The sequence below is a fragment of the Sminthopsis crassicaudata genome, chromosome 1 (assembly GCF_048593235.1).
Source record: "Sminthopsis crassicaudata isolate SCR6 chromosome 1, ASM4859323v1, whole genome shotgun sequence".
NCBI classification, from domain to species: Eukaryota; Metazoa; Chordata; class Mammalia; order Dasyuromorphia; family Dasyuridae; genus Sminthopsis; species Sminthopsis crassicaudata.
Window position 1 is genome coordinate 22,719,626 of NC_133617.1, and position 24,092 is coordinate 22,743,717.

Here is a 24,092-nt window from a genome sequence, read left to right on the forward strand (position 1 = left end):
GGAGGGGAGAGAAGAAGTGAAAAGCCTCCCATCATACTGATTTTTAAAAATCAACTCCTGGAGTGAGGATTACTTACTATGAATCAAAACTGGAACAACTATTACAGTAGGATATAATGGAATTGGCAGGAATGACTTGCCAAAAATGACAAGAGGATACAAATCTTTAGCAAAGGAATGTCATTCAAAACTTTTTATTCTAATTAGGGCTTCCAGATCACAATCATTCTGCAGTCATTGTGACTGTTTTGCTAGAAACAAACACTGTTCATAAAGGTCTAGATAGCATCTGCCTCAAATATAGAAAGATCATTAAGAATGTAACTGATTCTCTAGAACAGTGGTCCTCAAACTTTTAAAATAGGGGGCCAGTTCACTGTCCCTCAGACTGTGGGAGGGCCAGACTATAGTAAAAACAAAAGCTCACCCTCTGTCTCCGCCCCTCAGCCCATTTGCCATAACCTGGCGGCCACATAAATGTCCTCAGAGGGCCGAGGGCAGTAGTTTGAGAACCCCTGCTCTAGAATATACCTTGATTTCAGAAGTAAGAACAGGAAGAGTTTAGGGCAGAAGTTCAAGCAAATGGGATAACCAGAAATCAAACATCAAAAGCCTGGGGAGATACTAAGGTTCTACTTTTGCAAGAACCTTTTATATGAAAACATACATATTATTGACCCTACTTTTCATGATAAATATTGCATGTTTTATGAAATTAAGAGCAAGGGATCAATGAGGAAGAACAAAGGATGTAGACAGATAACTTTAGATCTAGGAGAAAGCATTAAACTTTAATCCTGTTATGAAAGTCTCTTGCTTTAAGGCAACTTATTTCCAAACTTAAAAGGAAAAAGGCCATAAAATGGATGTCAACATCCTCAAAAGTCAACAATCTTCTCAGAAGAATGGAGTCATTCTAGAATCTACATGGTTAATCCATAGAAAGCTTTATTCGTTCCTTTCAATGACAATTTTGCCTGAATTGTTTTACACTTACTTGTTCTTAGCTGAGAGAGAGGGAAAGAGGCAGAAAGTCAGAGGAAGAGAAAGTGACAAGACTGACAGACAAGACATAAGAATTAGCACCATTCTCTAGTTATGGGTCAAAGATGTAAGATGTGTCTGTCATCTGATGAGAACATAGTGAAATTCTTTTGGTTCTTCATGCTAAGCCTGTCAAGTCTGACCAGAGGACTTATGCTTAGACATTTGGGAACTTGTCCTTGGGAATTCTCAGAACTGCTTTGTTTTCTTTCAAAGGATTTTAATTTTTTTTCTGATTATTCACCCAGAAGACACATTTCATAAAGTCTTGGGATAAACTTGGGAGAAAGAAGATTCCAAGCACAGGGCTTACAAAAACCATCATCAGTTGAAATACCACAGGGCTGTACAATTCACATATACGTAAGAACACTGGGGAAATTTATCATTTTGGAAGATGGTTCTTAGGTGCGGGTTTGCTCTTTAAAGGTTATTTGGTTTTCATGATTGGAAACATTTGTCATCTGCTTCTGCTCTACTCCGTCTGTGGGTCTGCCCCGTTCTGCCACCTTGTGGCAAAGTCCAGATATACAAGCTCATGAGACAAAGAGGATGGGTACCAGACTTTTGAGATGAGAGAACTACACACCCCACAAAAGGGCCCCCAGAGGCTCTTTACAGTCACACTGCCAGAGAACCAAAGGCTGGCCACCTGCTGGACAACTCACTACAAATGGTGGATGCCCTATTTTAAAAAGAAACTAACTTGCTGAAAAAGATAAGGAAAGCGCTACTCTGGGACCCCACGTGCCATGGGCTATCCCACCCTGACAGTACACGATGACACCTTGTCAGGAAGCTCTAATCAAACTCTGCTGGAATGGGATTCAGTCAAATGCCGCTTCCCTTTATGACACTGCTTTCTTGCTACAGATTGATGACATTTGGGAATGGAAACAGGCATTTAAAACGAGGTACATCCTATAAAAACATAAACACAGGACTTCTGGCCTTAGAAACATGAGGTTTTAAATAGCCTAACAGTGACTGCTCACAAGTGGGCCCCATGGTCTACACTTAAAGATAGTTCAATACTACCAAACAAGCACAGATATGACTAAAGATCCAAACTGAAGAATCTTCCAATTCCCCTTCCCTCCTTCTCCCTCCTCTGTCCTTATCCCTTTTGAGATTTCCTACCATATAGCAGGAATAAGTTTGTTTTGTTTTGTTTTGTTTTGTTTTTTTTAAACCACCTACCATCTTTTATCATAGTAGAGTTTGCCATCTTCGATCCGAGCTTCAAACCGTTGGGCAGGAGACTCTGCAGGAGTAGAAGGGAGATGCTCTGGAGAAGAGGGAGATGCTGCAAAACCAAACACAATCAAAATTACTGTGCAGGTCACTAGATCACATGCTTAACTGAGGAGCACTTAGTGATAAAAAAAACTTAAATCACAAGAGAATATCACATAAGATAAAAGGATAACTCTAACAGCCTTTGAAATTAAACAAAATGAAACTGCCATGCTGGTCCAAAGGGAGGCTGAACATCATCCTTCCCCTCCCCCCAATCTGGCTCAAATGAAATCTGAGTGAAATCTGTAATTACAGCCTTATAAAGAAAATGACAGTGAAAAGGGAAAGGACAACAAGAAGCAATGATAACAAAAATGAATAAGACATTTAGTGGACGGAAAACCCTTGGTGTTGTAAATATATTTTGTATTATTTCACACAGGTCTCTGCAGACCTACTCTAGCCCCCTACACTGATTTCAGAGATTCAGATATATTTATTCTGGGGGGAATGGCAACTCACCAGAAAGAAAATCTTCAAGAGGAGGGTTAAAAACAAAACAAAACAAAACAAAACAAAAAAACAAAAACAAAACCTTTTCCTTTTTTTTTTTTTGCCCAAATGGAGAGTTATCGCCTTATATAAAAACACAGATATACACACTCACACAACTTGATTAACAAAACTGAGTTGAAGGGCTTTTAGGAATCATTTCTCTGAATAGTTTGATGAGGAAGCTTGGATTCCCTAAAGCAAAAGAAATCTTTACAAGGGCCAAAATGATGAAAATTATACCTGACACTACACTCGTAAAAGCTTGCAATGCTGAGCATCTTGCTGGTTACACTACACAGCTAGGCATGGGGGATGTATCTTTATATCTTATATCTGCCATCAACAGAGTAGGGAGTCTTTTCCCACTCACTACTCAGATCTCTTTTTAACAATAAATTTCAAAGATAAATGAGTGAAGGTTAAAAAATATCTGTAAAGCAGTGGTTGGGAAGGGAGAAGAAGTCTAAGTCTCCTCTTGATTCTAAGGATGACTATCTTTAGACAGACTGAGAACAAGCTATTATTTCTGAAAAATAAATGAATCAAGAAAACTTACAATGATTCCTTGACAAATACTTACATATTTTTACAAAAGGATCAACAAACACAAATGCCCACACTACTAGGTACTTACCTGGCCTCTTGGGTGATTTAAGCTACAGAAAGAACAAAAACAAAAAGAAAAAATAATTTCAGTAAAAATCTACTCAAATATAACTTGAAGCATGGACTTCAGGTACACTTATATAAAAATGGGGTATGAATCAAATGAAACAAGCCTTTTTTTCAAGGCTGAATGCTAATATTTCCCAAAAATCAAATAGCAGTATTACCTTATTTAACGTCCTGAGGTCCTCCATGATTTGTTCATCTGTTAACAAATAATTCAACTGGGGTGTTCAGTATTAAAGAAAAAGGTAGGTGCTGTGCTTCCCAAAGAAACAAAGCAATCAATTAAGATGTTTAAAATGTAACTTACTGATTTTATCAGAATTTATTTGAACATTTCTGAATTTCTAATCAATTCAACTTAAGAATCATCTATTAAGTTTCTGCTACATGAAAAAATGCTGTGCTACAACCAAAGATGGTAGAATCACAGATTTGGAGCCTTGAGCTCTTGCCATTTAGAAATGGCAAAGATCATCTCATCTTTCCATCTAATTTTTCAGAGGAAGAAATAGTAGACAAGAGAGAGGAAAGATCTTGTTCAAGGTCATACAGGTAATAATTCACAGAGCTGGGATGTGAATTGAGGTTTCTCCGATGTCCATTCTAGTTTCTGTCCCTTTATGTTCTCCCACCTTTTCCTACTTGTTTCCTCCACATTAGACCAAGTGTACTGAGAAAATAGATCAGTTTTGATCATTCACCTTTTAAGGATGACAAATGAATGAGAATGTAATCTTTTGATGACAAGAGGGTAGAGAACACCAAGGAATACTTAGGATTAATGCTATCTTTTCTTTTGTCTTCTCAATAGTATTTTATTTTCTTAAAGAGAATTCTCATCATTCATTTCTCTGAGTTCCAAATTTTTTTCTCCTCCATCCCTTACCTCCCAAGACAGCAAGCAATTTGATATGTTATACATGTACAATCATTTTAATCATTTCCATATTAGTCATGTTATGAAAGAAAAATAACAAAAAGAAAAAACCTAAAGTAAGAAAAAGCAAACAAGCAAACAAACAACAACAACAAAAAAGATGAAAACAGTATGCTTCAAGCCTCCACAGTTCCCTCTCTGGATGCAGATGGCATTTTGCATCCCAAATCTATTGAAATTCAGTACAGAGTTAAACTAGACAGAAGTCGCAGTCTATTCTACCTGGGTAAACTTTCAAAATAGAATCTAATACTTATTTCTCTACCTTGGAACCACCATCCCATGAGGTATGTAACATGTGCTGCTGCTGAACAATTAATCACGCAAGCTTCCATTAGGCTAGTAATTGCCCCTGGCAGCACTCTGATATTAGTCGGGGTATTACTTGAGTGCCCTGCACATCAGAAGCTTCCTGAGCAAGGCTCTGAATGCATAACAGGTGTATAAGAGGAGACAAATCCTCATGTTCAGAAAACATTTTATAAGCAGCAGTTTGGGAAACCATTTACTCTAGCAACAGAGAATTATAGACTCCAGGTAAGAAAATATCTAACCTATCTAGATAAATATAAAGGATATAAATGGACAAAATACTAAGCTTGGGGGTCAGGAAGATGTGAATCTTACCACAGACACTTGCTATCTGTGGGACTTTGAGACTCAATTTTCTTATCTGTAAAATGGCTTAAGTAGTTTAAGCACTAATCTGAGAATCAAATTAGATAAACATTCTCTAAAGTACTCTTTTGAACCTTAAAGCATTATATAAACTTTAGCCATAATTATCTAATTTCTCCTTAAGAGATTCCAAAGCTTTCCCAAGAAGTCAATTCCATTACTACCAACCTGAGAGGGGTGTATGGATATATGGGTGTTCAAGGAGAATTAACACTATCAGTATGAGGGCTTCCTGAGGTCTTTTCTGTGGTGTTTATCCATCTTTAGTATCCATCTCTCATCTAATCTCACCTGTGGCTCCAAGAAACTGTAGTTTATACAGCAGCCTGTCTCAGGAACAGGCTAAACCAGATTGAGGATAACTGACAGTTCACAAACCCACTGGAAAGAGGGAGAGGGGGAGATAAGGAAATCTACCCCAGGCATGTGAAGACTTCCCCCAGTAAAATGGGCAGATGAGAACCAATGTTCCAATGACCATGAAGGAGGCTGAAGCAGGTGGTGTGGAGCATTTACAATTTGTTCAGCCACTAACAACGCCAAGACCATCATTCACTGCATCCAAGGTCATCGCCAGTCTTGCTGTTGGACTTTGATGCCTCTGAAAAAAAATGAAGCTGATGACTTTGTGCAGCTCTGCCTCACTTAAAGACAATTCACACATGAGTCAGGACAATTCACATATGATATCTTGATCTTCTTCAGAAATAAAGGAGAAACAACAACCCATCTGATTACCAAAGCTTTCTGATGCAATTGATACCTCTCATTCTAAGCCTATTAAGCCCTGTTTGACCCTTAATGGGCAAAGATCACCAAGACATAAGAATAGGTATCACTGACTTCAGACTTAGAGAAATAAATCCCAGCTAGAATTAATGACCTAAAATTTAAAATGGTAGCACCAAGAATTTCAGATCTATGTCAACCTCTACCCACGAGACTTTTCAAAAAATTTCCCAACAGGTTCTTAACCTGGGATCCATTAATTTATTTTTAAAAGTGTTTTGTTATGATATTTAATTACTAGCTTACTCTATAATCTTATGTGTTTTGTCTTATGTATATAAAAACATGTTTTCAGGATCCATAGGCTTCACCAGATTGCCAAAATAGTCTATGACACCAAAAAAAACCCAAAAACTGTTGATTTCAAAGTCAAGACACAAATGGTCAATTCTTACTCCACGGAAGCAATGTTTTAAATCCACTCTTTAATTAGATATTAATATTTCCTGCAGGGCAAATGTACATTGTACTATGAGATGACATAAGAAAGGATTTAAAATTGAACATTTTTAAAGAAAGTAATTTATTCCCTATGTAAAAAAGGATATCAGGGGCAGGTTTCCGCCTCTTGTCTGGGATTGGAACTGGATCATTTGGCCTCCTCCTCAATTTCCTTGTCATAATGGGCTTCACTTCCATGGAATCTAAAGGAAAAAGTTGAATGGACAAACTGATCAAACTATAGCATGAAAGAAATGACAATTCCTAAACCACAATCAAGAATGGTTATGAATGGGATGAATCTAACCCCTATGTTCATGACAGATTTTAGCACATCCACACTTGTGAAATTTTAATTCAAAATAGAGCCTAGTCTTATGTTACAGCATTGATCAGGTTATTTGATTGTTCACCCTTCAAAATAGACAAATGGAACCCACAAATGGGTTTACTTATTGGCTACTGACCAATAAATAATACCCAGGCTTTTATAACATATTTGTCTCCATTAATAAATTCAGGGTTTATTTCCTTTTTCATTTATTTTTACAACCTTACGGGGCTTCTTGACTATAGCAAAAGCTACTGGCTATAAAAAAGCCAAACCTGATTCCTCAATAAAGGCAGCCCATTATTATTCAAACAAAACACTAGAGGGGAAGCAGAGATGATGGCTTGCTGGAATTCAAATTTAGCCATGAAAATTCATTCTGTTAAAGTAAAGAGGCAGCTCCTAGATTATATAATAAATACTATGCCATACAATGTCAAAGGACATTTACACAGCTGAAAATTGTTAGAAGATGGTAGTTAGGCAACATGCATCTTTGCATTCATAAGCATGATAGGGATAAACTGTAGGCTCTTATCTTTATGTACAGGTGAGAGACAGGGAAATAAGCAACAAATACTCAAACCTTATTTATAAGACAGCACTCAAAGAAGATAAAAAGTAACTAAAAGGAAAGAAGCTCTTTTGGAAAAGATCATGTACTATGAGACAACTAAACTAAACAAGCAGGCTATAGGCCAACTAGTTCCTACTGGAGTCCCTTGACTATAAATTTCTACAGAGTAGCATCAGTTTTTCAGCCACTAAGTAATTCTGAAAAAATATCTTTTGTTAGGAGCTGAACACGTGTATAAGATTCAAATAGAATCCATATGATCTTTAACATTTTCTATGTGACCCTAACAACACTGTGAATACTTAATCGCCTGGAAAATAAAATATCTTGTGAGATCACTAAACCCAAAAAGGTATCACAAAAAAGGTGGCTATTAGAAGAATGACACTGTACATCTTATCATGTATTTTCCATGAAGACATCAAAGAGTTTTCCTAAAAAAAGAGTCCTGTTACATATATCTTGAAAATAGTAAGAATAGTTGGTATTTCTTCTGAAAGGTCTTTCTGGATATCAAGAGGCTGATAGATAATTAAGTCCAACATGAATTTGAAAGATTTGAAGAAATAGAAGAGTAAAAGAGAGAATTATCAAAATAAGCTACATGTTCTCAACTATCTTGGGGGGTAAAAAAAAAAACACCTGGCCTGTAAAATCACTACAAATACCATCCATATTTTACAGAACTCATTGTCTTTCTCCCTATACTTTCTTTTTCCTGATTTCCAATACTACTGTAGAAGGTACCACCACTGCCAGGCTCACAAGCTAGGAGTCACCCCAATTCTTTACTCCTCTTCAGTCCCTTATACAGTCCCTCTTCTCTCCTATGCCATCACTATCATCCCGGTGCAGGTCCTCATTCTGATTTTAATAATATTCTGCTGGTTAGTCTGCCAGTTTCTCCCCACTCAATTTGATCTTAAGATGTAACCATGACATCCCCTTATTCAGTAAACTCAAAGGGCTGCCTAATACTTCCAAGATCAAAAAGAAAGTCCTTAGTCTCCTCTAGTGAACTAGCATTCACCCTTCAAAATGGGCAAATGGAATCTACAAATGGGTTTACGCTTAATGGCCATTGACCAATAAATAATACCCAGGCTCACTGAGCATGGGAACATTCAAGGCTCTATCCTGGGTCTTCTACAGCTCTCATGATGACCTCTTCAGCTCTCATGAGTTTAATGATTTACAATATAATTAACTACAAAGTTGACAAATCTAGTTACCTAGCCCTCACTTCTCTCTTGAACTAATCTGCTGTTACCAATTTCCTGTTGGACAACTTCAACTGGATATCACAATGGCATCTCAAACACAATCAAAATGGAATTAATACTTTCCTATGAAAATATGATCTCCTTTTTGAAACTTCCCTATTTCTGTCATAAGTCTCATTAGTTAGGCTCACAGCCTCAGAATGATCCTTCCCTCTACTTTCTCCCTCACTCCCATTATATAAACAATTACCAAGTCTTATCGATTCCATTTGTACATCTTTCCCTACACACAACTTCTAGCTTATTAAAAGGTCCTCATCACCTCTCACATGGACTACTTAACAGCTTCTTAATTGGTCTCCCCTACTTCTAGTCTCTCCCCAAACCAGCCATCTTCTACCCAACTGCCAAAGTAATATTCTTAAAATCTGACTTTGTCACCTCTCTTTTCAAAAATCTCTAGTGGTATTTCAAAGTCCAATTCTTTTTGTACAGCAAAATAACTGTTTGGACATGTATACATATATTGTATTTAATTTATACTTTAACATATTTAACATATATTGATCAACCTGCCATATATATATATAAAAAAATCTCTAGTAGTACCCTATTTATAGGTAGGCAGTTCAGTGGATAGAATACTAAACCAGTCAGAAAGCCCTGACTCTTCTAGCTGTGTGATTCTGAACACGTCACTTCTGTTTGTCTGTTTCTTCATCTGTAAAAGTAGTATACTAGTAACAGCAATTACCTCCTAAGGATGTGAAGATCAACACATATTGATATGAGATAACAATATTTTGGTTATTTGTAATCTTGCCTTAGCCAGTACCTGGCACATAACAGATGCTATATATAAACAGATGCTATATATAAACAGATGCTATATATATATATATATAAAATCATCAATATTATTACCTCTAAATAAAATGCAAATTCCTCAGCCTGCCATTGAAGGCTTTCTACAATCTGACTGCTACTGATCTTTCCAGGCTTTATGTTTGTTGCAGATTAAATGAACAAGCAGTAGCTCCCCATCCTCTCCAGTCTACATCCCACCTTTCTGCATTTGCATTTATTACCTCACACTGGGACTTCTCCTAGTCTCCATCTCTTCAGACACTCAGCTTCCTTCAACATTCATTCCAGGTATTACCTCCAACTGAAATCTTAGTGGATTTCCTCAGTTATTGATTCTTATTCTTTCCTAACATTACTTTGCACTTCTCTTTGGACATCCTACAAATTTACAAATTGTAGGAAAAATCTACAATTTAGGTTTCCTGAGGTCCTAGACTATCCTGGTTTTGTCTTTGCACTGTTAGTTATCTCATACCTTTCAACCGTATCTACTACTGAAATTAATGTTCACTGAATTGAATTAGGAACATACTTAGTTCTGATGACAGTGAAATGAAGGCCTACCTCTGCAACTTTATACCAAATCTTTCTGATGCGTGAAAATCTCACGCAAAATAACCAAATAAAGAAAGTCTGCCTAACTGAAATTACTAGGGAGCTCTCAATTCACTAGGTAACTTCCTTTTTGTTCTCTCTGAAACTCAGTCTTTATTCCTCAGCCTATCTATTGAATGGATTCCTCCTATTCCATAAGATCCCTTATAGAAGATTTGGTACAGCAGAAAAAGTGCTGGCCAGAGTCACAAGCTTAAATCAAGTATTGGACTAGACATATAACACTCTGCACTATCCTTGCTTTATTTTTAAGAAAGCATGCCTCTGTTTATGCTATTAAAGCTTCCCAAATATAATCTCCTCAACACCAAAACCTCCATTTCCCTTTTCCTCTTGTGGGGAAACACCAGGCTCAATAACATGAGGTTGGCTGTACTTCAAACCTTCAAGGGTGTGCAAGCATCGGCATGGCTACTCCCAACGCACGTGATTGGGCCACAACAGGCCCTGCACCAGGCACAGCACAAAAGCAATACCACAGCTTAGTGAAGCTCAGCACTGGACCTGAGATCAAGACTGGAACTCAGACTATAGCCCCTAGGGTGGTTGTATGACCCTGGCTTTCCCAACTGTCCTGGAATTTCAACTCCATAACATAGATACCAAGGAGGCAGGAGATGGATGTAAAGTGGCCTATCAATTGGAAGATCTGAATTCAAATCCTACCATGAACCCAGCTGTATGACCACAATCTAGTGTCTTAACCTAACTGATGCTCAATTTTTTTCATCTGTGAAGTGGTATCTTTCTGACAGTATCACTGAGAAGTCAAACGAGGTCAGGAAAAACACTTTGTAAAAAATCCACCAATTTTTGCTCTACTATATCATTTAGAGACTATGATCACTGAATATTTACACAGAAAACTGAGATCAAAAGCCAAGATTACAAGTAACCAAAGCAATGGAGAAATGACTGACAAATAAAAGCAGGACCCCCACCCCACCCCGACCCAAATCAACTATGCAGCACAAAAGAAAGGTTTAAAAAATAGAAGGCACATCTAGTTTTCATTGCTTGCTTCAGAACCTGTTTCCATATAAGTCCAAAACCATAGCCAATGGCTTCTACCTGTCTCTATTCAATTCACTTCCTTTCATACAGCATGAAGAATCCACTTCACCTTTGTATATCTCCAACTGCACAGTGTGTAGAACTCCCCATTCTTCTTTAAGCAGAAAGCTTGGAGGTCAAAGGAGTCTGTGCTACAAATATTCACCAAGGCTATGTAAGTGGATCAAGTAATCAAGGCCATAACTAAGATAGCAAGACATAACTATAATGATTCAGCTTTCAAAGGAACATGTCATCCAAGCCAAGAGTCTCACCAGTTCCAAATCCCAGTTATTTCTGGGAAAAAAAAGAGTTCTTCATATTCACAAGTACAAGACTTCTTTTTTAGAAAATATCTCTTCTGGGCAGTTCTCAGCAAAAGAACTAGGATGGCACTGGTCCATAAAGGTGAGACAAGTCACTCAATTACAGGCATGCAATCAGGCCTTTAATTCAATACCATAGCAGCACCATCTGTGGAAAGGCTAATTATCCTTCCAGCCCCAGTACCTTTATTTGTGACAATCAGTTATTACCTTGGCAGTGCCTTCCACACCAAGGGTACCAAATGGCTTGAGGAAAGAAATTGGTACTTTTAGTGTCCCTGCCTGGATTCAAATGTGTCTCTGTAATCTATTTTATTGAGTAAAAAATGATGCCTCTCCAGTTGTCTTTTGTTTCCATTTGGACTCATCCTCTCAGTCACTGAGGAAGGCCCATGACCCAGTTTGGAATCTGGCAGAAACTGCAGGAACTGCCTGGCTTGACAATGCATCTCTCACTTTGACAATCCTGATGCCAAATCACAGGTAAGACGATAATCCTCTTCCCTGCAGATGGAAGGGGAGAGTCTATGAGCTGGCTATATTTCCCACTTGCCTAATGAAATCACATGAACATCTGGTAGGTAGAGCAGAGAGCAATAATGCATCAGTGCCAGCCTTAACCACAGGCAAGGAAAATGGTGCAAGTTGAGAAACAGGCAGGCAAACTGGGTAACAGATAGGGCCAGCACAGTTATCAGTCTAATTAAAAAAACATTCTAGCAAGTACAAAATAAGGTACTGCTGTTCAAAACTCCCTCTCAGACAACCCCCACACAAGATATATTATTATGGTCTCTCTGAAAGGCATCTAGAGAAGTCATTTCTTTTGTAAAAACCTTTCAATAAGGAATCCAATCACAGAACTAATTTTTCAAAGAGGGCCAACCATATTCTACCTCTAACATGTCTCTGGAGGTGGAATAAAGTTTGTAGAACTGAGATCAACAGTACATGGATGTAGTAATGTATGTATGAGTGCTAAGGCATGGAATACCCAATGGGTACAATGCTCTCAATTACTCCTTTTAGTTTCAAAGTCAACCACAAAGACAGCAGTTGAGAGATGATGTAGCTCTGGCTGAAACCTATTAAAAAATAACAATACATTCAGTCACACATTCTGGCCAGGACAGCTAAAGGATGCCCTACATAGCAAAAGGCTTATCGCTGTAACTCCTCAAACCAGACCCAAAACTTCAATCCTAACTTTTCTTGGAAGACTTATAAAAGTGAAATCACGCCAAATTCCATGAAACTAACTTCCAGCCAGCTCCCACTCTATAGCGTTCTAAGATTCATCAGTCTACATAAGGCAACAGACGGAAGTCAGCCCTTACTGCCTCTCACTTAAACTTGCCCTACACTCTGCTGAGTTCCCATATGTAGATTAATAAATCCTAGGAGGAGGAGGTAGGGAGCTGGATCTGGAGCCAATTTAACTTTGCCACTTCCACTGAAAACATTCAGCTTTAGCTCCTTCTGCTGGAACAGCATTTTTTCCCCTCAATTCATGATAAAAGCCATGGGCAATGGGGAAACTAGATGGTACCAACCCTGGAGTCAAGAGGACCTGAGTTCAAATCCAGCCTCACTTAATACTTCCTAGCTGTGTAACCCTGGGCAAGTCACTTAAGCCCACATGCCTCACCCCCCTCCCCGCCCCGCCCCCCCCCCAAAAAAAGGGCAAAAGGCAGGGGGAGGAGGAGAAGAGGGAAGTCTGATCTACTAGAGAGACGAGTAGCAGAAATCTAGCCTTAAAGGAACTTTGTCATTCACTCATTTTCAGTTATATCTAACTGAGGAGCTAAGTAAGTGTTTGAGGCTGGATTTAACTTAGTAAAGTGAGTCTTCCTGACTCCAGATCCAAGTCACTTTGTACTATGCCTAAATAGGGACCTAGAATTCAACACTCTCACTTTTGGATTTGAAAACTGAGGTCAAGAAGTGCAGTAACTAGACTGAACACCTAAGGCACAACCAAGGCCAAATCTAAACTCAGCTCTTCTGACTCCCGTTTGGGCCCTAAGGTAGAGAGACTTTCTATGCCACAGTCACAAAAAAAAAAAAAAAAAAAAAGCTTTCCCAAGGCCATGGACTAGTATGTCTAAGGCATTAAGGTCACTATGATTTGGAGCTGGATTGATCATCTAGTGTAGGGGCTCCAAAAACTCGTTTTTTAGGGGGAGAAAAAATCCACAACATTGGGAAAGTGTCAATATAATTGTTTTCATTTTTATACACTTAAAAACATATTCTTAAAAGGGTTATTCTGAGCAGGAGTACAGAGCCCAGGGATACAAAAAAAGGTTAAGAATTCCCAATTCTAATCCCATCTCTTCATTTTACAGAAGACTCTGCAGCCCAGAGAGGAGTCATTTCCCAAAAACCACACAGATAGGTCAAGAAAAATAGAAATGAAACCCAGGGCCTCTAACCCCAAATGCAACCTTCTTCCCAAGACAAAGAAGAGCAACCAATAGAGAAGCTAGATAAGCACAGGAAAATGACCTGGCTTGTTTCCAGTCAGTAATCCAACCAGCGATAACTTTGTTATCACAAAGAAGAGAACACCCCTCTTCCCCCAAAGAAGCAATATCATGGAGAGTGAGCCTAAGCTATTCCTGGACCAGCCAGACCCCATCTCTCCTTGGCTTGTCATACCTCCTGTCAACTCCATGGTCAACTTCTCATTTTCGATCATTTTCTTCTTCTCTTCGAGCTCGGCAATCAGATTCTCCTTTAGCTCCACCTTCTTATCCTCAAACTCCTTCACAGCAGCTTTCTTCTCCTTAATGTAATTCCTTTCCACCTGTTCAGTCTGGGGCAGATAAAAGAGGAACCAGGGATAAGAGGAAGGTGGCAACTGCCATCGTTCCAGCTCAAAACCTGTTCCCTGACAGAGCTGGGTCTCCATTCCTCTTTCTCCCTCCTGATTTGACCCACTGGGATGCCAGTTATAATCAGAACAGAAACACTCAGCTTCTGCTTAGATTCGTGCCACATACTTTTTGAAACAGATATTTCAATTAATAGTTTTCCATAAATCATTTCTTAGAGCCTCACTAGTTTTTACCAATGAGTAGGAAATGACCTAAAGATACAACTCAAGTTACAAAAAAGGGAAAAGGTCCTATATGTACAAAAATGTTTGCAGGAGCCCTTTTTGTAGCTCAAGAACAGGAAACGAAGTGGGTGCCCATCAGTTGGGAAAATGGCTGAAAAAGTTATGGTATAAGAAGGTAATGGATTATTATTGTTCTACAAGAAATGATCAGCAGGATGATTTCAGAGAGGCCTGGAGAAACTCATATGAACTGATGCTAAGTGAAGTGAGTAGGACCAAATGAACATAATTAAAGATTATGTAATGATCAATTCTGATGGACTTGGCTCTTTTCAACAGTGACATGATTCAGGCCAATATCAATAGATATGAGATGGAGAGAGCCCTCTGCATTCAGAGAGAGGCCTATTAGTACCAAATGTAAATCACAACATTGTATTTTCACCTTTGCTGTTGTTGTTCTTTGCTTACTTTTTTTTCTTCCTCATTTTTTCCTCTTTTTGATCTGATTCTTTTGTGTGTGTGTGCAGCATGATAAATATAGAAATAAACTGCAAATGTTTAACTTATATTGGATTACTTGTTGTCTAGAGAGGAGTTAAGGAGGAACAAGGGAAAAAAATTGGAACACAAGGTTTTGCAAGGGTGAATGTTAAAAACTATCCTTGCATGTACTTTGAAAATAAAAAGTTACTTGAAAAGAAACTAAAAGTTATTAGAAGCTAAAAAAAGATATCACTCTAAAAAGAATATAAAATACATACCATGCTTTTTGTCACTCTTAAAAAATGTACTATTTTGGAGTTTATGTTTTGAATTTAAGTAAATGGATGTTTTTATTGCTAATTCTTAAGACTAAAATTATTTAAAAACTTATCACATTTTTTTAAAAAATGATTTAAACATTTATATTCAAATTTAGTCCAAAAAATGAATAAAAGGAAGCCAGGCTTCCTTTTATGAAAAATAAGTTTAAAATACAATGGAATAGAAATTATACTGGAATGAAAACCCGAAGACATATAAAACTCCATTAACTGTGTAAAGAAAGCAAATCAACAATTCAGGAACAAAGTTATATTCCTGACAGTAATAATCAGCTTATGCTATATGTGAGATAGGGATCAACACTCACAGGTACAAAACGCCTATGCTAAAACTTTGAATACCTGTTCCACAAGTGTGCAGATAGAACACAGAGTAAAAAGAAAGAAATGCAACCAACAGTCTCTCCAATGGCCTTCAGCACCTTAGCTCTGAGCCTACCCACAGAACTACTTTAAAAACAAGGCTTGTTACAGAACTGATATTTCTGAATGAAAGTCCATTATGCATTACAATTCAAAGCAGATTCCAACTATTCTTAATTAAAACTAGAGAGCAATTCTCTTAATCCATTTTGATGATAAGCAAAGCCAACCAACCAGGAATAAAAAAGTGGAAAGAATAAAGTAAGATCAAATGTCCAGAGTAAGGATGAAGGCTTGATGTGTGAACTTTCATTGTTTGACCCTATGGTAACCTGCTGAGTAGAAAGTAAGGTTTCTAAAAAATTCTGAAAGAATAGGTACCTGGTTTAGAAGGAAAAAATGTCAGTCAAAAAGAGAACTTACATTTCTAGAAGGTCATTCATTGGTACTTACTTCCAGCTGAAGGAAAAGTTCTGAAAGAAATAAAACATGCAATCAGATATGCTTGGCTTTGTTACCTTTCCAGGGCAACATTAGGAATCATTTAGAAAGAGTAATTGCTTACTGAAAGCACGATTACACAAACCAAATGTTTTCATCACAAACATATTCACAGGAGGGGGGAAGCTATAAGACAATGTGCTTTCACCTAGGTGGGATGTTCTTAAAGCAGTACACATCTTCAATCAATAATTCTCAAGACTGACACATTCTCTGAAACTTAAACCTTTGTTTATCCAAGATGGAATCAAGAAAGTATGGTGAAGCTGCCAACTCAAGATCAGAAAAGGAAGGACACTCAATAACCACCAAGTGAAAATCTTCCTAGATGAATAGGTGTCCCCCCCACCCCCCACCGAGGCTGGGGTTTAGTGACTTGCTCAGGTTCACACAGCTAGGAAGTGTTAAGTGTCTGAGACCAGATTTGAGTCCTCCTGAATTCAAGGCTGGTGCTCTATCCACTGCGCCACCTAGTTGCCCCTGAATAGGTATTTCAACTCCTTAGGTCCTAGGCTTTGGGTTTTCTCAGTGACTAACATGTCCAGGGAGACATATGGAGAGTATACCAGATTTAAAGCCTGAATCCTTTTTTATTATTTAATAACTGTGTGTGCTTCCATGTAACTTTTAAGGTCCTAATGTCCTCATCTATAAAAATGAAGGAATTTTTATAACATAAGTTGGTAAGCAAAAGTTTATGAATTTTTTTTTTCAATAAAATTGCCTTCCATTGCAATTTTCTGAATTGAAAAATACTATTCTGAAGAGTTCCTAGGCCTCACCAGACACCATCCAAAAAGGATAAAAATCCCTGGACTAATGACTGAGAGTCACTTCCAGTGCCAAATCCTTCAGCTCCATTTTCTTCCTGACTTGGTATTCCCAGGCTGGAGAGACCTGAAGACCTCTAGTCCCTTTTCATGTGGCAGCCATTAATCCATTTTGATGATAAGTAAAGCCAACCAACCAGGAATAAAAAGGTGGAAAGAATAGGGATTTGGTCCCTTGAGGTTTAGAAGGCAACATGAGTGAATTTAAGCAAGAAAAGAGGGGCTTTTCCGTCTCTCTAATAGAAAAGAATATGACACAAGGCAGTAGAGAGAAAGAGAATAGACATTTATTAACAGCCTACTATGTGCCAGGCATATGAAAAGCATTATCTCACCTCATTTTCACAACCAGCTGGTAAAGTAGATATCATTATTACCATTCCTGTAACTCTGTGAGTCATTTCTCTTCTCTGGGTTCTGGTTTCTATATCTGGGTTATGAAATCTCTAAATCATTTAAACACCTAGAAATTAATCCCATTATACTGTCAGCCTCACTATCATGCCCAAGTGTTGAGTTGTCAAATTTCTAAAGTTCAGTTGTGTTCCTGGAAATTTGAGCTTATAGCAAACTGACAATTAACAATTTGGATTGTTTGGGTTTTACCACTAAAACAGGTGAAGATGAGCAAAGGACAAGATTCTTTTTTTTTTTTTTAATTAATTTTATAATTATAACATTTTTTTGACAGTACATATGCATAGGTAATTTTTTTTTTTTTTTTTTTTTACAACATTATCCCTTGTACTCCCTTCTGTTCCGAATTTTTCCCCAAGGACAAGATTCTTAAGAGTTCAGCCAATTACTGAGTTATAGCAGCAGTTTTTGCAATATCACTTAGAAACAAACCAAAAAATAGTTTCTTTACAGGAAAAGGACTTAAAAGACAAGATTAGGGTTAGAGATGGGAACTTTAAAAAGCTAAATTGTATTAGGGCTACTTTGCATTCATAAAATGCTTTTAGGAAATTCAAAATGCTACATATATCAATTCTCAGGGGTCCTCACAATATTCCTAGGCAGTATTAAAGGTAGAATTAGCATCAATAGCACTTTAGGGATAGAGAAATTGGAAAAACATTGGCTCAGTGGTTTGTACCAGGTCTCAAAAAGAACCAATGGCAGAAGCCCCAGATTTCTCAGTCTTTCACTTTGTGTGCTACTGGCCAGGCAAATTGATAAGATAGTCAAAAAATGTTAGGAGAGGATACAGATTAAACTACTTACTAAGAACTTCCACATCCATAAGGAACTTGCCTCCTAAAACTTACAATGCTAACTGTCTGGGTCATTCACCTGATACTCACTTAACTATCTACTACCATGACCATCTCTTCTATTAATGTCTTCTTACTCAAAGCTTGTATTTATTTAATTTTGCATTTCTGAATGTTGGATCTCCCCAATTCACAGGCTGAGATCAGTTGGTCTGGTTTTCTCTTATCATCCACAGTACCACACAAAGAGCCACATACAAACATTCTATGTTGAATGAATTGGTGATATGTAATAGATCAAGGACACATTCCTCCTCCTCCAGATCCTTCTACTTTGAAAAACATGGAAAGCCTAGGGAAGTGTGCTGAGCTTGAAGCAACTGAAGAAGAACCTCAACAGATTAGGCACAGGCTGCCAGGTAAGAAAGCAATCACTCTAAACCCAGGCTAAGCCTAAGGCTTTGGGACAACTTAAAATGCCGATTACATCTAAGTGCCTATGAAAACATATCCACATCAATAATGCTGATAGCAGTCGGAAAGCCCTGGAGATGCATCTCTCAAGAGCAAAGGATATGGAAGCACAGGAAGGGAACAACAAAATAGAAGAGGCCTCTTCTGGGGCTCCAAGCTGGATGGCTGCCCTTCACCTACTGTGAAAGAATTAGACCTGGGTTTCCCCAGCAGAAACTCATAATCATAATTCCTTACAACCTTCCTCCCCAAATCAGCTCCACAGCTCTGAACTGACAAGTATACCTGAAATCCATTTTAAATAATGGGGTCAGATCAGTGCTGTCAAACTGAAATAGGTACACAGCCACTAAACCATAACCAAGACTGACTTAGAATACTACATGTTTCACTAGGCTTGGAGATAGGAAGTCCACGTTCAAATCCAGCCTCAAGACACTTCCCTAGCTGTGTGGCCCTAGGAAAAGCCATTTAATTCTATTTGCCTCAGTTTCCTCAATTGTAAAATGAATATAATAATGGCACCTACCCCAAAGGATTGTTATAAGAATTAAATGAAAGAGTAATTATAAAATTGTAAAAGGGCTTGGCACAGGACCTGGCACAGAGTATTTAGTGTTAGTTATTATTCTATTGTGTTATTTATTGTGTCAAAAATTTCCTAAATCTATTTTATTCATGTGGTCCCGTATTTGACCCTTATACTGCAGGTGATTGATTGTAGACCAAAAATTAGTTCCAGAAAGGCAGATAAAGAGCATTCCATTTTCATTTAGATATTCTAATTCCTTACCTGCATTTCGTATCCTTTCTTTGTACTGCTGGTCCAGTTTTTTCATCCTTTTCTGATATTCCTGTAATGTACCTGATGATATAAATAATTTATAAAGTTTACTTAGATCAACCTACTTTTAAAATTTAAGTTATCTAATATTAATTTTTATGTAAGTATTAAAATAGTCTGAAAATGGGCTGCCCCCAAACAGTCCACAACCCTAAAGATCTCTTTGAAAGGAAAACTAAATATTCATAGTTGTCTGCACCAAAAATATACAAAAACTATTGTCTAGAAAATATGAAAGTTGAGTGATTGAGAATGAGGGGAAGGTGAACATTTCCAAATAAAATACTTCCTTTTTAGTCTATATTTAAATAGACTAGTCCATTGGTACAGGCTTCACATTTCTTCACACAACCATATTTATTACATATTAAATTTACGATATTTTTACCATATTATGAATGCTATAAACTAGATTCCACTCTTTTCCATTTAATTATTTACCTTACATTTCAAAATCTAAATATCTAACTACACTTAGTAATTCCCTCTAAATTATTCACCATGAAGCCAAATTCAAGTTGGGTCTTTTTTTTGAGAGGAAAGTTGCTAAAGACAAACTAAAAGGCATCTTTTGGAAAGTGGCAGATTGACATACTTAGTGTTTCCTTTGTGCTAATGGTAAGAGAGGCTGAAGGCCACCTTGGGAGCCATAACGCCCTTGACTCAAGCCCTGTTGACACATACTACCTAAGGGACCCTGAACCAGGCCTCTAACCTCAGTGACCCAAGCAACTTGCTTGGACTACAAATTGCAGCTATGTTCTTGATTCCTATGAGGTAAGGGAGTTATTATACTGGGAACACTCACAATGATGAAATCAAAATACTGACCTAAAAAAGAAAAATGTGCATTATATCAAAAATATCAAAATATACTTGCATCAACTGAGTATGCAATGCCAGAGGGAGTCTGTAATCCAAAGGTGGAACAGGTAACCCAGAAAAAGTTAGGCAAGATTTAAAATTCTCTATGAAGAAATTAGTCATACATGGTCAGAAACTTACAGCATTACAAAGTCTATGCCATAATGGAATACACTAAATCACACTAACCTTCCTGCAGTTGCTGTAATTGCCTCTTGAGAGATGCCAGTTTGTCTTGATACATCCTGCAGAAAAAAATTTTAAATTGGCATTAAAAGCAACACAAAAAATCCTTCCAAAAGATGCAAAGTACAAGTTACCCAAATAGAGGAGTTACCCTAGACTCAAGTGGAAAGTTCATCAGTGTCATTACCTGAAAGAGAATAATTCTCCCATTTTTCTTAAATGTTTGTCAATATACTGGATTTTTGTTTTCTGAAGTAGGAACTCTCACAAGGACTTTGCTAACATTAGTGCCTTACTCTCTTCAACAATGAGATGATTCAAACCAATTCCAATTATTCAGTGATGAAGAGAGCCATTTACAACCAAAGAGAGGACCATGGGAACTGAGTGTGGACCACAACATAGCATTCTCACTCTTTCTGTTGTTTGCTTGCATTTTGTTTCTTTCCCTGTTTTTTTTTTCCTCTTGATCTGACTGTTCTTGTGCAGCAAGATAACTGCATAAATATGCATACATATATTGGATTAAACATATATTTTAACACTTTCAACATGTATTGGACTACCTGCCATCTAGGGGAGAGGATAGGGTGAAGGGGATAATTTGGAACAGAAGGCTTTGCAAGGCTCAGTGTTTAAAAATTACCCATACATATGTTTTAGAAATAAAAAGCTTTAATTAAAAAAAACACCACCACATTAATACCTTTATGTCCCCATCTGGAAAAATGAGGAAATGGAACTTAATGACTTCTAAGCTCCCATCCAGCTCCAAATCTATGATTCTAAAACTTTTCCTCACACTACATTCTATTTCCTGGGTCCAATTCTTTGGCAAATCCTATGGCCTCATTTTTTGACAGTAAATGATAAAACCTGCAGGGCTGTGGAAATTGTGAACTTCAATAAACATTAACATTTAATGATGAACAAAATGCAAGCACTTACTAGAGATATCTTGAGGTAGTCTTATGAAAACCAATGGTACTGAGCAACAGAAAAGAGGGAAAATCCATCAGCTGTAAAGACAGCCACAACTATTTCCATCCACATTACTATGAAACATCACTATCTCAATTTCAGACACAGATTAAAAATGCCAAAGGAACTACAATAGGGCTCTCTATAGATATTTTTAGTATGCTCACTATGGGTATTCTCAACTAAATAAACAACATTAATCTTTTTAAAAAGAGAATCAGGAAAAATATAGTTATATATATGTATATTGCATTTAAAATGTTATTGAGCCTTATTTGGAAAAGGACAGTTGATGTTTAAAAAAAAAAAAAAATCCAGAAAGTTTCCCTTAGAAAGTGAGAGGTAGTATTTCCCCCAGCACCTGAGACTTGCCAGAGTATGTAACTGACTTTCTAAGTACAAGATTTCACAAGCAGTTCACAGTCTAATAAACAGCTCCATTTGTACCCTGAAGACATCCTCAAACGTGCACAGAGAAAAAAATGAGCAAAATCTAATAATGTTCTTATGTATTACTAATATACCAGTAACAAATGCCATATACTCCATCTCCCCTTCCCCCACTTGATTTTTTTTTTTTTTGGTCAGATAGGGTTCTTTTGCTCTAGGGGTATTGCCAGTGGCTGCTTACTTTTATCACAAACTACAGGGGCCAACCTCTGACACCAGAAATGAAGGTACACATTCATTTTCAAGGGGAATAAAGTAAATCCCTATGGTGCTAGAGTTTAATTCTCAGCAGTGGGGTAATTTTTACTCCATAAACTATCACCTTTTAACTTGATTTTACAGATTATCTCTGTGGCCATAAATGTTATTTCCATCAAGTCAGGTACATAGATGGTAATATCGAATTTTGGGTGATTGAAATTAAGTCATGTTTCTAGCCACCCACAGTAACATTTGAACTAGTGTTTGATGAGGAAATCATTTCATGCTGAATGCAAGTATGTTCAGAATTTCATTTAGAAATAGAGGAAAATATTTAAGGACAAATAGGTGTTGGTATAGAATCTACATAAGAGAAGAATTGCTGGGGAAGACAGTGGTCTTATGTGGCTTTCTTTTTTCCTGCCAGTGCACATCCCTTTTTTACAGATTCAAAATCTGTACAAATTTTGGAATCTGATGTAAAACATCTGCTGCCTAAAAATCTGTGAATACAAATTTCTTTGGAAGAAATTTGCATATTTAAGTGTTATGTAAATCTACTTTTTTTTTTTAATTTACATGACTGTGCTGATTGTTTTTTATTGTTTTTACTAAAATGTGAAATTCATTAAAACATCCATGTTCCATTAAGACTATGGCTGTATCTATCATACATGTCATAGTGACACTTGGACTTAACATAGCATTTCTCTCTCCAACCTAAAAAAAAAAAAAAAAAAAAAAAAAAAAAGTTTGGAGAAGAGAATTGCTATGTAGATATTACACAAATAATATGTAAATGTTCAATGGTACTTGTTAGAGAAGTAACACATGTCAAAAACCTGACTCAGAATTTCATAATACCTATTTCAATAAAGATGGAAACACCCCAGTAAGGCTGATTACCAACAGACTGAATTAAAAAGACTGCAGCTACGCAAGCAGATTGAAGTACTTTCTGTCCCATCCCAGACCAGGCTCCAGAGTGTATGGTCAATGTCTGGAAAGAATTACATTAAAATATATAAAATGAGATTCTTAAGAATGGAAGGTTGAGAAGATGAAGACCCTTCCAGTAAAACCCATTATGATGGTGACCTCTAGTCAGGACTAATGACAGAAGTGGCCAACGGAAGACATTTCTGTGAGAATGAGTAGACAATTTTTTTAAGGGGAGGAGACTAAAAACTGAAAATGGCTAGCCATGTGGAGCTACAGGAGAAATAGTCCCAGAGAAGAATTGATGTAATTCATGTGGTGGAAGGTTAAGATGTAGGGAAAGAATAAAATGGAAAGTAGTAGTTTATGTCACAATAAGGTTGAAGGTAGCAGATTTCCTAGAGCGCAGAGAAATCAGAATTAAACAAAACACTACGCACTAAAATTTTACATAATGTCTTTGCCTTTACTTTCGCCCCTACCCCAGCCCCCAAAAACTCCAAAGGAGAAAAATCCTGTGCATAAAACCAGGTCACTGGGCAACAGGGAATGAATAAGCATGCAACTATTCTGTACCACTGAAAAACAAGGACAGAAAATCACAGAACAAGAAAAAAGAAAGCCCCATGTGAAAAGTCTTGAAAGAAAACTAACAAAAGAAAAAAGAAAAAATGAGCAAGAGCCTCCAAAAAATGAGTAAATACAGCTTTGTATGTTCCTTGTTTGGGCCTGTTTATTCCCTCATTAGAATCTAAACTCCTTGAGGACAATGGATTGTTTTTGCCTTTCTTTTTGTCCCTAATACCTGGTACAATATTAGTGTATAATTAAATATTTCATAAATATTTGTTGATTGATTAAAAGAAATCATTTCCACTAAAAAAGAAGACAAAGAAGAAGAAGAAGAAGAAGAAGAAGAAGAAGAAGAAGAAGAAGAAGAAGAAGAAGAAGAAGAAGAAGAAAAATTAAAACAAAAACAAAAAAAAGGATAAAACTATGGAACA

At 37.2% G+C, this 24,092-nt stretch overlaps 1 protein-coding gene across 6 annotated transcripts in view; it reads right to left on the reverse strand.

Annotated features, from left to right (window-relative positions):
- Nucleotides 1-24,092, reverse strand: part of SUDS3 (SDS3 homolog, SIN3A corepressor complex component) — a 51,055-nt gene that overhangs the window by 11,207 nt on the left and 15,756 nt on the right. For all 6 annotated transcript variants that reach the window (XM_074296586.1, XM_074296577.1, XM_074296559.1 and 3 more), the window contains 8 exons: nt 20,521-20,576; nt 19,417-19,488; nt 16,055-16,074; nt 14,009-14,165; nt 6,463-6,558; nt 3,672-3,733; nt 3,473-3,494; nt 2,245-2,350 (listed from right to left, as the gene is read on the reverse strand). In XM_074296586.1, the coding sequence (XP_074152687.1) occupies nt 2,245-2,350; nt 3,473-3,494; nt 3,672-3,733; nt 6,463-6,558; nt 14,009-14,165; nt 16,055-16,074; nt 19,417-19,488; nt 20,521-20,576 (591 nt within the window). The remainder of the gene's footprint in view (nt 1-2,244; nt 2,351-3,472; nt 3,495-3,671; nt 3,734-6,462; nt 6,559-14,008; nt 14,166-16,054; nt 16,075-19,416; nt 19,489-20,520; nt 20,577-24,092) is intronic.